We start from the raw sequence: 16301 nt of genomic DNA on the forward strand, positions 1-16301 counted from the left end.
GAGGGTGTTGTCATTTTAATATTTTCAAATTCAGAGGACGGGGCCCAAGGAAACTTTTTGAGATATTTCTGTTTTCTAATATATTGTGGTCACATTTATAAGACTGCACACAATTATCAGAACTCAAAAAACCTTATACTTAAAATGGATAAAAAATTAAATAGAAGCAGAGGAAGGGAGTAAATGAATTAGATCCCAATAAAGATGTTATTAAAAATGGGGGGGAAAAACCCCAAAAGACAAAACAACAGAACTCAGGGGAGAACAGCTCAGGGGCTGGTTTTGCGGGCCAGTAGGGCTGCGGTTTATCATTTGCAGCTTCAGCTCCTCAAATCACTGTTCTCTGCCACCCATTCCTTTCTTGATCAGCAAAAGCCAAGGCCAGCTCAGCCAAGAAAGGTCAGAGGTTACAGGAGAAAGAACTTGACAAACACACAAGCCACCCCTTCATTTACTGTAAAATCCTGTTTAATGTGTAACATTTCAGGCAGAGAGAGGCCTTGGGGACTAGAGGCAAAGGCAGCCCTGACCAACCCCCATTCCAATTTATCTGCCTGCTTCTTTCTCTCTCCCTAACTCCTCCACCCCAGATATGTCCTCTTTTTCCTTGAGGCTACAAGTGCTGCTCCTCTTTTTCTTGCTACCCTCCCTTCTCCACCCACAGGTCCACAGCACCCTCCCTTGCTCACTTCCCTCCCTATTGATGTGACTCCAGAAATAGGATATCTGACAGCACAGGGTTAAGATTAGTTTCATAATTGAAGATGTCAGAGCATCCTATCTCTTATCCCCAGTGGCCCCGGGGAAGGAGAAGGAAGAATAAGGGGTACAGGCAACAAGACCCTCAATAACCCACACCCTCAATAATCTTGAGCACTCAGGCTTCCTACCTCTTCAGCCCTTTAGGCAGCAGGCAGGGGTGGGGGGTGGGAGGGGGGGAGGAAGGGGAGAAGGGGGGAAGGAAAGTTTTGATGGAGCTCTCTCTCCCTGGCAGGTAGAGGCCAGTGAACCGGCAAAGGAGAAGGAGGCTCAACTCAGGCCTGGGCAGGGTGGGGGCGGGATGGGAGGCTGCCTGGTATGTGGCATCAGCAGGCAGAGCAGCGGTCACTCTTCTCAGCCAGCCCGGCCCCAGTGCCGGGGCTGCGTCGCAGTATGTCTTTCAGGGAGCCATCCTGCTCGCTCAGCAGCTTGTTGATCTCATTCTGCTTGTATTCAGGTGAGAGGCGGTGGCCAAAGCCTGAGCCCTTGCGGGAGGGTGGATTGGAGTGGCGTCGGGCCCGGCGGGCACAGGCCCGGATGATGAGGTACACCACTTCGGCCACGTTGAGGATGATGCAGATGCCGGAGGCGACCAGCATGAAGACAGTGAAGACGGTTTTCTCCGTGGGGCGGGACACGAAGCAGTCCACTGTGTTGGGACAAGGGTAGGCCTCACACTTGACAAGCCGCACCATGGCGTAACCAGGGTAGAGCAAATAAAAGACGTACATGAAGGCAGCCTCAAACATCAGCCGGAAGACCACGCTGATGACATAGGTCCACCACAATGTCCCTGAGATGTGGACCTTGTGCCTCTTCACCTCCTCCAGATGTAAGGGGTCCCCATGGCCTTCAAGTCGCAGCATTTTCTTTTCTATGTGCTGCTGGTGAGCCACATGCATGGCCACGAGGAGAGCTGGGGTGGAAACCAAGATGAGTTGCAGAGACCACAGACGCACATGGGAAATGGGGAAAAAATGGTCATAACAGACACTGTTGCAGCCGGGCTGGAGGGTGTTGCAGATGAAGGAAGACTTCTCGTCACCCCACACACTCTCTGCAGCCACCACCAGCACCATGATTCTGAAGATGAAGATGACTGAGAGCCATACTCGGCCAATGGCAGTAGAATGCCGGTTCACGCCACTGAGCACGGTGTACAAGCCTGTCCAGTTCATCCTGCCTCATCCACACCTGTAAGACATGAGCCACAAAGCAAGCTGTCAGAGAGCCGGGGCAGAAGGCCAGTCACCATAACACCATCTGAACCACCCCCTCCCTCCACCAGGCCTTCCAAGAGCCAGTGACAGGAAAGGAAGAAGGATACTCATAACTTTCCTCATCACCCCATCTCCCTTGCCAGCCTCTCCTACTCACTCACTCACTCACTCACTCACTCACTCACTTGACTTGACTTCCCAGAGCCCCATCTCCCATTTTTGCTTTCATCCAACATTCATTCCTCTCTAGTCCCTTTCTTTGCCAGGCACATCTTGTTCTGCCTTTAGCCATCCTCTTTAGCTCCCCATCCTCCAGCTCCTAAAGTTTGAAGCTGGGGCAAACCCAAAAAGCCCTGTTACCTTGGGGAGCGCCTATCCCTGAGGCCACCCAGACAGGTCCCCTATGGTCTCATGTCTGTGCCGGGGGAGTGGTCCCTGGGTCCGCGCCTGCGTCCCAATTCATCACCACCCGGTGCTGGGGAGTCATATGCTGCTTTATACCCAGTGTCTGCACAATGGGACCTTTGTGGGTCTCTGAACAACGCCCTTTAGAATTCAGATCAAACGCCCTGACTTCCGCCCACCCTACACACAGAGCACTTGTGTCCCAGCGCCAGACACCCAGCCTGCACCCACCTGTTCTGTGCCCGCCCGGTCCATCGCCACACCACCCCATAGCCCCACCAGAAGAATGGCCGCGGCGTAGGGGGAGGAGATTTAACAAAGACAGGTACATGTAAGAGGGCACCAGAGAGAACCATGACATTCTTGGCCCAGGCCCTTCCCCATGACCCTGCTAGAAACTTACGGTCCGCTGGATTGTTCCTAGACTTAGATCCCCTCCAGGGTATGGGTGAGCTAGATAGAGGAGAGGAAAGGGAGCTCATGTTTATCAAGCCAGGAACTGTGTTATAGGCACTTTCTCATACATTCTTTCTCTTGATCCACTTAGCCAGCCTCTAAGGACTGTCTTTCCAGATGAGGAAGCTACAGCTCAGATAAGTTAAGTCACTCACTCAAGTCACACAGCTTGGAAGTGTTGGAGTAGGATGAAACACAAAAGGATCTGAAGCAGAAGTCTAGGCTCTTTCCACAGTATAGTTGTGCTTTTGCAGATAGTGTCAGCAAAAGCCAAGGCTAGCTGATAGTAACAACAAAAAAAGCCAAGGCTAATGTTACACATAAAAGTGTGAGCAATAAAGAAGCTGTTGACCTGTGAGTAAATTCCAAATCCAGTGTCATGGAGCATACCCTGGCCACCTCTCCTTGAGCTTCTGGAAAGGGAACCCATACAGAGGGTGGACAAGTGGACACATGGTGAGAGCAAGCCAGAATGAGAAAGAGAGAATCAAACAATCAAGTAGAAAGTTAGAAGATGGAACAGGTAAGAGTTACACAGCTTTGGGTTTGAATCCTGGTTCTGCACCGAATATGACCCTGGGCTAGTGACTGAACTTCTCAGAGCCTGCTTGCTCATGTATAAACAGCCTTAATATCCAGGGTTATTAAGCAACCTGCAAAAGTTCTTAGTTCAGCTCCACTTTCATAGTTGCTAATCAAGGGAAGTAAGAACCTTACCAGGAAGAGAAAACAGTGTCGATTTGGGGGACTAAGTGGGCTGCCAAACCCAATCTCTCTCTTTTTTCTTCCCAATGTTATTGTTGACCTATAGTGTCCATCTGAGATAGAACAGACTGTTCCATTGCTGCCCTGCCCCCTATGTCAAGTGTACACTGTAACCTCCTGGTTTCCCAAGCTTGCCAGTTGCTCTAGGGAAGAAATTCATCTCTATCCATTAGGTAGGCAAGAAGGCCTCCCCCTACCTCTCACCACTTCTGCCATTAAGTTGTAAGAAGATCATACTGGAAGCAGGGAACTGAATGTGAGGACACAGGCCTGAACTCGAAGAAAATACAGGGAATTTCCTGCTCCCACTGCAAGGGGCAGTGGTTGTGGCAAAAATCCCATATCTAGTTCTAGGTGGTCCTCTCTGTTCCAGGGAGGAGGGGTGGGGAATTAGCAACTGGAAAAGTTGCAGAATGGGATGAAAGAAACTAGGGGATAAAGGGATGGTCCACAGGACATAGATTACTTATTTGAACAAGGTTTCTTCATTTAATGTAAAATCATTAGTGAGTTCATGCTATGGAGCTAAGCCAGCGTGGGGAGCAGGAACACAGGTGCCCTTTCTCCCAAGCCTAGGGTTCTGAAGGCAGAGCCGCTATAGGAGGCACCACGGTTAGCTATAAAGAAATGTTTTGTCCAGTGAGACATTACATTCAGAAACATGTGGTCAAAAAACATTAAGAATAATTGTTTACTGAGCACCTGTTATGTGCCAGGCCCTAGCACATGCACCATCTCATGTAAAACTCAGAACAACCCCACGAGGTAGGTGTTACTTTGAGTCCTCATGTCACAGATGGGGAAACTGAGGTAAAGAAAGGCAAAGGGATTTGTACAAGGGTCACAAGGGTTGCACAGTTAGCACATGACCGAGCTGGGATCTGAGCCATGCTAAGTTGACTCCAGAGCCCATATTCTGTCCCATAAGCTCTACTGCTTTGGCTGGAATTAATTTTCTTTTTGTGTTTTTAGAAACAGGGAGATTCAAAACTGGTATGGCTTTATTCTCTTGTAGTCCCTTCTCCTCTTTCCTAGCAACTGACAACTCTTTTCTTTTCCTTCCTTCCCAATGTTTTCTGCTGCATCCTGGTTTGTTCTATTTTCCCTTCCTTAGCTTTCTTGCTCTGCTTACTCAAACTCCAAAGAAAGTTTCAGCTGTCTCTTTTTTCTACCCCTTGGGGTGCCCCACAGACAGCCTAGCCACCTCTGAGTTTCTAGGTTCTTGTAGCTTTCAGCCCCTCATCTTCTTGAGTGTTCTGAGACATGGCCAGTAGCTCCCTTTGGGCCCCTAAGGACTCTTGTGCGGGCACTTGGATCTCAATTTTTGCTCTCCTATTTGGAAGGAGAGCTGATCCCTATGCCAACATTAGTACCTCAAGGGTTTCATTTTAAAAAAACATCCAGGGGCGTGACCTGATTTTGAAATCCAAACTTTTTTTTTTGTTTGTTTGTTTTTTACTTTGGGTTAAAGTCCAGATATTTATATGCTCTGTGTTGCTCCCGGTGTGTTTTGCCCTCATGTTTAATTATACAAGGCAACAGAGGCTCAAAGAAGCTGAGCAAGTGCTGGAGCTCCAGTTAGGATTCATGTTGGTTCCTCACCAAAGCCTGGGTCCTTTCCCCAGTGTTTTGCTGCATCCACATCTATCCTCTAACCATTCAAACCCCTCTTTCTTATCTCTATTATCCTCCTCTCATCTCATTTTCTAAGTCTATGCATTCTACCATGCCATTCCTAACAGCTGGAACAACTTTCAAACAGCTGGAAGGCAGTCTATTTAGATCTCCAAATTATCAGTTACTCCAAACTCTGTTTAAGTCTGTCTGCCTCCCTCAAGTACATGGAAATACATGCTCCGAAATTTTAGCTCTGTTGGCTGGCCCTCTGCACCTACTGAGTGCACTGTATTCGTCTACCCGCAGCCCCCATATTGGTTGAACGCCTGGTTTGCCTTCTAATCAGGGAAGGAAAACAGCAGTGCCCAATGGTCCCACTGAACCCTAACCCTGTGTGGTAGGAAATGTTCTAAAGAGATGAACTTGGCCACCCTGTGCCAGGGGGGGCTCACAAATCTTCCTGGGAACTTGGCCCTGTGGGGATGAAGGGAATCCTTAGCTAGGGAAAAAGATTGAGAGGATAAACGACTTGGAGCCTGAAAAGAGGATAAGAGTTGAGGGCCACAAAGAGGGGCTAAGCAAGCTCGCCACCTGGCAGAAGGGGCCTCCTCACCCCAACTTGGAGGGAAGCATAGAAGGGATCAAAGTGGCTGAATGCCAAGGCCAAGAAAAGATAAGACCTGAACCTTTTCCCAGCCCCCATTTCTGCCCCCCTGTGCCACACCAAGGCCCCCTGGTCCACCTCTCTCAGCCCCCAGCTTCCTCACCTGGTTGCTGCTGCTCTTTCCCGGGAATGTCTGCGGACGTGTCTGCACTATGCCACTAGGTATTGTCAGCCCAGCCCAGGGGAGGGGCAAAAAAACCAGGGCTGGAGCCAGATATGGCCCAAAGCCCAAGAGGAACCAGACAAACATTAACCAGCCCCACCTCCTCACACACACAATTATTAAATAAGATTGATCTCCTGAGTTTCCAATGGGTTTGGGTAGGCAGATCACGTAGTCTGGAGTTACTGCTCTGTTCCAGAGGGAGAGAGGCATCATTGTCACCCGTGTGCCCATGTTTAGCCTATCTCATCTGGGAGACTGAACTGCATGGACCTGAGCTCATCAACACCTCTCAACCTTTCCCCACCCCCTGGCCATACGTAGTGTGGGTGAGCTGCAGAGAGGGTTCCTGTGTTCCCTTCCATCCCTTATAGCTCCCAGCCTCTAAAAGGATATGATGCTGGGGAGGATGCTTACTGGCACCTTGAGGTCAAAGTGGGGATGACACTCCTTCACCCACCTGGCAGTACCAGGGCTCTCTGCTTATTGTCCATGTCTTGAGTGCGTAGGGATGGAGCAAAGTATTACCAATCCCATCTCAGAACCCTAAAACCTCTTCAAAAATGGTCTTTTACCCTCGGGGCCAAGGCACTTGGACCGCAATGTGTATCATGTGCAGCAACAGATCTTGGCAATCATTAAGGTAAACAAAGAATGTTAACCATTAACTGTAGGATCAGTCCAGTTTGAAGGAAGATGTACCCGAAGACCCTATTAATTCTGTGGTCTGAATGGCAGCAAAGAAAAAAGTGAAGTCAGCAGAAACTGGTTCTCTGCTTTCTGCACTCCACCTCAGCCCAAGCTCACTGCCACACAGAGAGCCAAAGCCTCAGCTTCCCTTGGCCAAATCTGGGCATGTGAATACATCAATTGATAAGTCTTTACTGGACATCTACTGGATACTCATGCTGGGGACATGCTGGGGACAGGTGGCAGAAGAGTGGAAAACATCCCAACGGTTCTTAAGGAAACATACAAAGTACTTTGGCCCTGGCCAGTGCAGCTCAGTTGGTTGGAGCATCATCCTGTACACCAAAAGCTGGTGGGTTTGATCCCCTGGTTGGGGTGCATACAGAAGGCAATCGATTGCCCTAGCTCAGCGGTTGCCAACCTTTCGGACCTCACGGATCACGAGTGGTCCGCAGACCACCGGTTGTCGACCGCTGCCCTAGCTGGTTTGGCTCAGTGGATAGAGCATCGGCTTGCAGACTGAAAGATCCTGGGTTCAATTCCGGTCAAGGGCACTTGCCCAGGTTGCGGCTCAATCCCCAGTAGGGGGTGTGCAGGAGGCAGCCAATCAATGATTCTCTCTCATCATTGATGTTTCTTTCTTTTTTAATGTTTCTATCTCTTTCTCCCTCTCCCTTCCTTACTCTGAAATCAATAAAAATACATTTTAAAAAATTGGATGAACATCCTACAGTGTTAGAGACATGTACCTTTGTACCTGCAACAAGGGAGTATGTCCTAAATGCCATCTGTAAATATGAGGTGCCAGAAAGCATTCAGATGTAGGAAAAGAGGGTAGGTTTATGGAAGAGGCAGAGTTGGGCTCAGGTCATAAAGGAGATGGAAGGCCAAGCATTTCAGGTGACAGGAAGCTGTGAAATATATTTAAGGAATGGTGGGCAGACCTGTTTGACCAGAAGAGAGAGTTCCTATAGCAGAGCTCCTCGGAAGGGAAACTACAGGTTAATATCAATGTGTACTCATTGTCCCTTGGAGTTCTGGCAGGGTTTCTTCAGGGTGCTTGCAGTTCTAGGCTACAGGAAGTCCATTTGAATAGCTTGTAGATGTAAAAAAAACTGTTGCTAGAATTGACTTGTTCTCTGCCTGTTTACTGCGACTTGAACATGTCTTTTTTATTTTTAAAAAAATATTTTTATTGATTTCAGAGAGGAAGGGAGAGGGAGAGAGAGATAGAAACATCAATGATGAGAGAGAATCATTGATTAGCTGCCTTCTGCATGCCCCACCATGGGGATCGAGCCCACAAACCGGGCATATGCCCTGACCGGGAATCGAACCATGACCTCCTTGTTCATATGTCAATGCTCAACCACTGAGCCACACTGGCTGGGCTGAATACATCTTCTTGATGAGGTAGTGATGCTGCAAGAGAGAGAGGAAGGCAGGAGAGAAAAGGGAGGATATGGGAGGAAAATGGAGTGGAGAGGAGGAAAACTACTACCCCGAGCAATGTAAATCTGAGAGAGAGAGAGAGAGAGAGAGAGAGAGAGAGAGAGAGAGAGATTCATTGGTTGACTCCTGTATGTGTCCCTCTGAATGGGAGGTCGAACCCACAACCTTGGCATATCAGGACAATGCTCTAACCAACTGAACCCTTTCATTAGATCTTGAGACATACAAGGTAAGAGGCCCTAAACATAAGCCTGCTGTCTCTGGCATGGCTCAAACATTAGCCCTATCAAGGACTTTCCCCATTTCTGTTCCACCCCGGACCAGGACAATTGATGGAGGAAATTGATCACATTGTTTAAGAACACGTCTCACCAGTGACATCATTATAGTTCAGCGATTCAGACCCCATCAACAGAATCAATGAGCAGGCTGGTGGGAGTTCTGCTTATTACATCACAGCAATTTTGAGGCTTCCTCAGATGGCATGCAGCAGCACTGCCTCACATGTGGAGTCTATCATCCAGCCGGTCCCTGGGCCTCATTACTGAATAAAATGTGGCATTGTGTATGGCTTTGATTAATGAGATAGCATTGGTGTATGGCTTAGAAGTCAAAAGGGGCCGCTTCCAATATAAATGGTGCTTAAGACACACAGGCAAAAACTCTTCCCAAATGGGTCCATGAGATTAAGGAAATGCAAAACCCTGAAAATCTGCAGAACATTTCCAATGTCGCCGACCCAGCTCAGGCTGTGGAAGGTTATTCAAACTATATGTAAGGACTGCTAGGGAAAGATGGAAGTGGTCCTATATTAATAATTGATACTGGTTTTTACAAATCCTTTTCAAAAGGACATACTAGACGAGGTAGCCAAGTGAAAAAAGTGAAATGGAAAATTAGAACTTTTGGGCTCCTGTCTTAATGTTGCTTTTATTCAGCCAATACAGCTTGATGTCCATTTCCTGATCACTCTGCTCTTGAGGGTATAGTGCATTGTAGGATCTCAGGGGTGGCACAGAAATAGAAAGGTCCTAGGTTGAATCCAATCCTGGATTTTTACCCAAGGAGACTAGAGGTAGCGTGGTAGGGGTGAAGAATCAGGAAGGAGTCCAGGTCATAGCCAGAAAAATGGGGCTAAGTGTCAAACTTGAAGGGTGTAGTGAAAAGGACACAGAAGAAGTTCACTATTTCTGCTAATTGTCCAAGTGTGGGAAGACAACCTGATGAGCCCATTAAGCTGTTAATAGTTTAGTACTTTTCTTCCAGTTTTCTTTCTTTATACACACATGCATCGTTGAAATCATATTGTACATACAGAAGATTTTGTTCACAGGATCATTTTCCAGGTCTTCCAAATAGAAATCCAATGGTTTATCACCCACCCCCTCAAGCTGAGAATCCATGAAACATGTAAACCAGGCCCTAAATGGAAGCCATTGTGCGTACCCTTTCTGTCTGCTCTGCCCTCTGTTAGCCAAATTTGCCAACAATAACACCATGAATGCCTCATCCAGAATCCCCATGCCTCAGTAATCCCAACCACTACCCTGTTCCTCCCTGGAACCAGCCAGCACTATCAGGTCAATATGTTGGGGAGTGCCAGGTTGCTGAAAACACCCTGAAGGCCAAGGCTTCTGCTGATATGCACTGCTTATAGCAGAGGGATGGTGGGCCATTTAGGTAGGAAACCCAGGCAGTTTTTCTCCTATTCTAGCTGTCCAGCCAACCCTGCTGCAAAATAGAGGACTGACTTCTAGGCCCATTCAGACCTCTGAGATCACAAACTCCATTGCCTTCTGCTTAACGTTCCCCACCTCCCTGTTCATGCACATCCATCCATCCTATCAGAGACAGGGAGACAGAGTATGTGTTTCATGGATTCCTGGACAGACCCATCCATGTGGATTTCAACACGTGAGCACCTGGTCCAAGCAGAGAACATTGAGCTAAAAAGGGACACCCATAAGAGCTTGAGTTCAACCTTAACTTTCACCATCCTGCCTTGTGCCTTTCATAGAGCCAACTCACCTCCAGCCCCAGACAATAGAGCAGTGTGTGTGTGTGTGTGTGTGTGTGTGTGTGTGTGTGTGTATGTGTGTGTGTCAAGGGGAAGATAGGATCTAGTCCTGTATACTTTTTTTTTTAAATATATTTTATTGATTTCTTACAGAGAGGAAGGGAGAGAGATAGAGAGTCAGAAACATCGATGAGAGAGAAACATCGACCAGCTTCTCCTGCACACCTCCCACTGGGGATGTGCCCACAACCCAGGTACATGCCCTTGACCGGAATCGAACCTGGGACCTTTCAGTCCGCAGGCCGACGCTCTATCCACTGAGCCAAACCGTTTTCAGCAGTCCTGTATACTTTTGTTGTTGTTGTTAATCCTCACCAAAGGATATTTTTCCCACTGATTTTTAGAAAGGGTGGGAGGGAGGGTAGGGAGAGAGAGAGAGGTGTGTGTGTGAAAGAGAGACGAGAGAGAGAGAGAGAGAGAGAGAGAGAGAGAGAGAGAGAGAGATTGGTTGCCTTCTGCACACGCCCTGACTAAGGTCAGGGATTGAACCTGCAACCCAGGTATGTGCTCTTGACCAGGAATCAAACCCTCGATCCTTTGGGATGTCGGTCGACTCTAATTTCTGAGCCACACTGGACTAGGGCCTGTATACCTTCTTTAAACTGCCAAATCAGTCCCTGCAACAGGCTCTGAGTACCATATAAAAAGAGAAGCTCCAATACATCTTCATCTCTCACAGCCTTCATTCTAAATAATCTTCTCTCCTTCATATGTCCCTCGCACCTGAAGAGGAAAATCCTGCTCCCATGCCTCCCAAAGATTTTTGTCTCCCTTCTTTTAAAATTTTTAATTTTTTATTGATTTCAGAGGGGAAAAGAGAGGGAGAGAGTTAGAGACATCAATGGTGAGAGAATCATTGATCTGCTGCCTCTTGCACACAGTCGAGCCCACAACCGGGGCATGTGCCCTGACTAGGAATTGAACAGTGACCTCCTGGTTCATAGGTTAATGCTCAACTACTGAGCCACACCGGCTGGGCTCCTTTCTTCTACTTCCATTTTTATCTTGCCTTTTGTTTAAAGATTATGGTTCTTCTCTGTGGCTTTGCTGCCCTGGGCCTCCTCAAGTGAAACACTTTTCTAGTTGGATGCCCCTAGGATCCTCCTCCTTCTGCTTACCCAAGAAGCAGACTCCTGCAGAGTAAGGATTCCACAATCTATGGGGCCTTTGCTTTGGGTATAAGGGAAGAACTTCAGATCCTCTGAAGAGGCTTCCATTTTGGTTACGTTTTCCTCCTACAAAAGACAAGGATGATGGAGTTACTTCATCATATCCTAGGAAATGGCTTTTCCCGCATGAGGGCACTTTTCAGAATGTCAAGCAGTTATTGATTTTTGAATCTGAATTAGTGCTTTAAAATAAACATAAACTGCTCTTTCTCGCTGCTGACATTTAATCTCATAATCGAAGCTGGGTTAAGTCATAGAATCCACTGAGGTTGGCATTATTCCTACAGAACAATATTGTCTAAGGAACTGAGCTACACACCTTGATAAAGAAGCCCTTGCCATGGCTGGTGTTGCTTAGTGGTTAGAGCATTGGCGCTGGCACCGAAGGGTCTCGGGTTCGATTCTTGGTCAAAGGCACATACTTGGGTTATACCGGTTTGATCCCCTACCCTGGTTGGGGCATGTGCGGGAGGCAACCAATCTATGTGTCTCTCTCACATGGATGTTTCTCTCTCTCTCTCTCTCTCTCTCTCTCTCTCTCTCTCTCTCTCTCTCCTTCCTCTCTCTCTCTCTCTCTCTCTCTTCCTTCTCTCTCTCTCTCTCTCTCTCTCTCTCTCTCTCTCTCTCTCTCTCTCTCCCTCCTTTGCTCCCTTCCACTTTATCTGAAAACAATGGAAAAATATCCTTGGGTGAGAAAAAAAAAAAAAGCCTGGATTGTTATCACATGAGCCCTGAGAACTTTCACAACTATTTCATCCTCATCACAAGAATTTTTTTTGGGGGGGGAGGGGTTCTTTTTAAGGATTATCCCACACTTTAAATTATGTAGCCATATATGTAGCATTGGAGTGTTTTACTCGGTTTTAATGATAAGTTTGTCACTGAGCCCAAAAGAGCAATTTCTTTTTTAAAAAATTCATCTTTATTGTTGAAAGTATTACAGATGTCCCTTTTTTTCTCTATGGACCACCTCCACCCTGCATCAGAAGAGCAATGTCTGACATTGATTTTCTGAGCTGGCTGCTGCTTCAAATTGCACGCTATGCTCTAACCCCTTACACTGAAAATCTGAATATCAGAAGGCCTTCATAACCTTTCATCAGGATACTCAAAACCACCATACATAGTATGGGATTCTCAAACTGGATGGTATCTTAAACTGGACCTCTGCCCTATCTCTTTTCCTTCTTAACCAAATTATTGAAAGACACTTCTACATTTGCTGTCTACACTTCTTCATCACCCATTCACTCTTCAGTTCCACTCCAATCTGGCTTCTGCTCCTACTCCCTACTACACTGAAACAGTTTTCACCAAGGTCACTTTGTTGTTAAATTCAATAGACAGCTCTCAGAATAAATCTTACTGACTCTGAGGTGTTTGGTTCAGTTGACCATTCCCACCTTCTCAAAACTTTCTTCTCTTTTGATTTTCCCCTTTTAATATTAATTTTTATATTTTCTGATTATATAAGTAATGCATGTTCTTTATGGAAAAACAAGAATACAAAAAAAAATGATGAGGATAAAAAGAAAAAGAGTCTGTAACACCACCACTCAGAGATGGTTATTATTAATTAGAGGCCTGGTGGACGAAATTCATGCACTGGGGGGGGGAGGGGCTGTCCCTCAGCCCAGCCTGCACCCTTTCCAATCTGGGACCCCTAGGGGGATGTCCAACTGCCGGACATCCCTATCACAATCCAGGACTGCTGGCTCCCAACCACTTGCCTGCCTGCCTGCCTGATTGCCCCTAACCGCTTCTGCCTGCCAGCCTGATCACTCCCTAACCACCCCCCTGCCAGCCTGATCGCACCTAACTGCTCCCTTGCCAGCCCAGTCACCGCCAACTGCCCTCCCCTGACAGCCTGGTTGCCCCCAACTGCCCTCCCCTGCCAGCCATCTTGTGGCTGTGGGCACTGCCATCTTTGAGAGCGTGGCAGTCAATTAGCATATTCCCTCCTTATTGGCTGTGGGCGCTGCCATCTTTGCGATGGTGTGAGGGTCAATTAGCATATTCCCTCTTTATTAGATAGGATAGGTTTTTTTTTTGTTTTGTTTTTTTTTTAAAGAACACATCTTTCATTTTATTTTTTTAATTTTTTTTTAAATACATTTTATTGATTTTTTACAGAGAGGAAGGGAGAGAGATAGAGAGTTAGAAACATCGATCAGCTGCCTCCTGCACACCTCCCACTGGGGACGTGCCCGCAACCCAGGCACATGCCCTCGACCGGAATCGAACCTGGGACCCCTCAGTCCGCAGGCCGACGCTCCATCCACTGAGCCAAACCGGCCTCGGCAAGATAGGATAGGTTTTAAAGTTTATAGTTGTTTTTCAATAAAAGATAGAAATATACTTTTTAAAGAAATATACTTTTAAAATAAAATTTTCATCATATGATACATGTTATTATTTTTATTGAGGTATAATGACATATAACATTATATTACTTTTAGGTGTACAACATTATGGCTCAATATTTATGTATATTGTGAAATGATCACCACAATAAGTCTAGTTAACATCCATCACCATACATAGCTATAATTTTTTTCTTATGAGGAGAATATTTAACATCTACTCTCTTAGCAACTTTCAAATGTGCAGTACAATATCATTAACTGCATTTACCATGCTGTGTGTTATATATCCATGACTTATTTATTTGATAACTAGAAGTGTTTGTATTCTTTTGACTCCCTTAACCCAGTTTGCCTACCTTTCACCCACCACCTCTGGCAACTACCAATCTTCTCTGCAATACATATTATTTTATATCCTCTCTCACTTGTCATTATAGCATGACCATTTTAAAATGTCCAGCTGGCATAGCTCAGTGGTTGAGTTTCGACCCATGAACCAAGAGGTCCCTAGTTCGATTCCCGGTCAGGGAAGATGCCTGGGTTTCAGGATCGATCCCCAGTAGGGGGTGTGTAGGAGGCAGCTGATTGATGTCTCTCATCGATGTTTCTGTCTCTCTATCCCTCTCCTTTCCTCTCTCTCTAAAATTAATAAAAACATATTAAAAAATAAATAGCCCTAGCCAGTTTGGCTTAGTGGATAGAGCATAGGCCCAAGGACTGAAGGGTCCTGGGTTGATTCCAGTCAAGGGCACATATCCTGGTTGGGACACATTTGGGAGGCAACCAATTTATGTGTCTCTCTCACATCAATGTTTCTTTTTCTGTCTCTCCCCCTCCCTTCTACTCTCTCTAAAAATCAATGGAGAGGAGCTAGCTGAGCGAAGTGAGGAGTGTGGACGTTGAGTTTCCCATTTTCATCGTATAGACAGCTCTACTGCCAAGATGGCCAGTGTGCCTAAAACCTGAAGGACTTTCTGTAAGAAGTGCGGAAAGCATCAGCCTCACAACGTGACCCAGTACAAGAAGGATAAGGATTCCCTGTATGCCCAGGGAAAGTGGCGCTATGGTAGGAAGCAGAGTGGCTACAGTGGGCAGACAAAGTCAATTTTCCAAAAAAAGGCTAAACCCACAAAGAAGATTGTGCTAAGGCTTGAATGTGTTGAGCCTAACTGCAGATCCAAGAGGATGCTGGCCATTAAGAGATGCAAGCATTTTGAATGGGGAAGAGATAAGAAGAGAAAGGGCCATGTGATCCAGTTCTAAGCTTTGGGATTCTTTTATTTTTGAGAAAATGTTGAAGCTGTAGAAAAATTACCTGTATGAAAATAAATGCAGTGATACTCTTGATTTTAAAAAATCAATGGAAAAATATCCTTGGGTGAGGATTAACCCCTCCCCCAAATAAAATATCACTAAATATTACTCTAAAAAAGGATTTTAAATGGGTCATGGTTTGATTCCTGGTCAGGATGGGGTATGCAAGAGCAGCCAATTAATGATTCTCTCTCATCATTGATGTTTCTATCTCTCTCTCCCTCTCTCTTCCTCTGAAATCAATAAAAAAAAAATTTTTTAAATGGCTACCTCATTTCCTTTAATTTTTTTTGTTTTTGTTAATTCTCACCTGAGGATATTTTTTCATTGATTTTTAGAGAGAGTGGAAGGGAGGGGGAGAGACGGAGAGAGAGAGAAACATCTCTTACATTGATTGGTTGCCTCCCGCAGGCTCCCTGACCAAGGCCGGGGATCGAGCCTGCAACTGAGGTACATGCCCTTGACCGGAATCAAACCCGGGGCCCTTCAGTCCTTGGGTTGATGTCCTATTCATTGAGCCAAACCGGCTAGGGTGTCTCCTTTAATTTTTGTTATATTTTTCTCTACTGGGTTTGTCATCTCTGACTGCTCCATGCTTTCCTCTTACCCTGCCCCTTAAATGTTTCTTAGAGTTCCATTTCATGTGTTCTTATCACTTCTCAAACTCTCCCAGAGCAGTCTCATCTGCTCCCATAGCTTCATCTATATCTTCAAGCCAGATCTCACTCCTCGTCTCCAAATATGTATCTATTCTCCCAAACCTGCTGTTCCCCCAGTGTTCCCTTATCCCAGTGAATGAATGATATTATTTCTACCCAATTGTCCAAGCCAAGAATCTGGGGAGTTGGTATTAGCTGCTCTGTCTTGCTCACCCTCCTACCACTTTGTATTCAATAAATAACTAAACTCTGTAAGTTTTATCTTCTCATACCTTCTGACTCCTCCTCTTCCTTCCTATTCCACTTCCACTGCCCTGGTATAGACTCTGATAATTTTACAATTGAAATAGTAAGCCAGTTGCCTATCTCCCTACCTCCATTCATGGCCTCTTCCCATGCATTTTCCAAACTTTCTTCAGAGTGGTCTAAAATGTATATCTAATCATATCATTTCCCTCCTTAAAATCACCCATTGGCTTCTCACTGCCTTTGGGATAAAACCTGCCTATAACACCTTTTCCCCAT

At 46.1% G+C, this 16301-nt stretch overlaps 1 protein-coding gene and 1 pseudogene across 2 annotated transcripts; one reads left to right on the forward strand and one right to left on the reverse strand.

Annotated features, from left to right (window-relative positions):
* Nucleotides 1-450: 450 nt before the first annotated feature.
* GJB1 (gap junction protein beta 1) lies at nucleotides 451-6050 on the reverse strand. 2 transcript variants are annotated; one of them, XM_023764367.1, is made up of 3 exons: nucleotides 5990-6037; nucleotides 2788-2837; nucleotides 451-1953 (listed from the first exon to the last, which is right to left on the reverse strand). In XM_023764367.1, exon 3 carries the CDS (start codon nucleotides 1935-1937, stop codon nucleotides 1086-1088), a length of 852 nt encoding a protein of 283 aa, XP_023620135.1. In that variant the 5' UTR covers nucleotides 1938-1953; nucleotides 2788-2837; nucleotides 5990-6037; the 3' UTR covers nucleotides 451-1085. The 2 variants fall into 2 exon arrangements, with proteins under 2 accessions (XP_023620135.1, XP_006082947.1); XM_006082885.3 differs by lacking the exon at nucleotides 2788-2837 and having other exon boundaries at nucleotides 5990-6050.
* An 8695-nt stretch (nucleotides 6051-14745) lies between these two features.
* LOC106699294 lies at nucleotides 14746-15066 on the forward strand (annotated as a pseudogene).
* Nucleotides 15067-16301: the final 1235 nt, after the last annotated feature.

This window comes from Myotis lucifugus, unplaced genomic scaffold (genome assembly GCF_000147115.1).
Source record: "Myotis lucifugus unplaced genomic scaffold, Myoluc2.0 scaffold_4, whole genome shotgun sequence".
In the NCBI taxonomy this organism is placed as follows: Eukaryota; Metazoa; Chordata; class Mammalia; order Chiroptera; family Vespertilionidae; genus Myotis; species Myotis lucifugus.

Excerpts from the sequence above, each read along its gene's own strand:
- GJB1 (XM_006082885.3), bottom strand. The coding sequence starts at position 1,937 with ATGAACTGGACAGGCTTGTACACCGTGCTCAGTGGCGTGAACCGGCAT.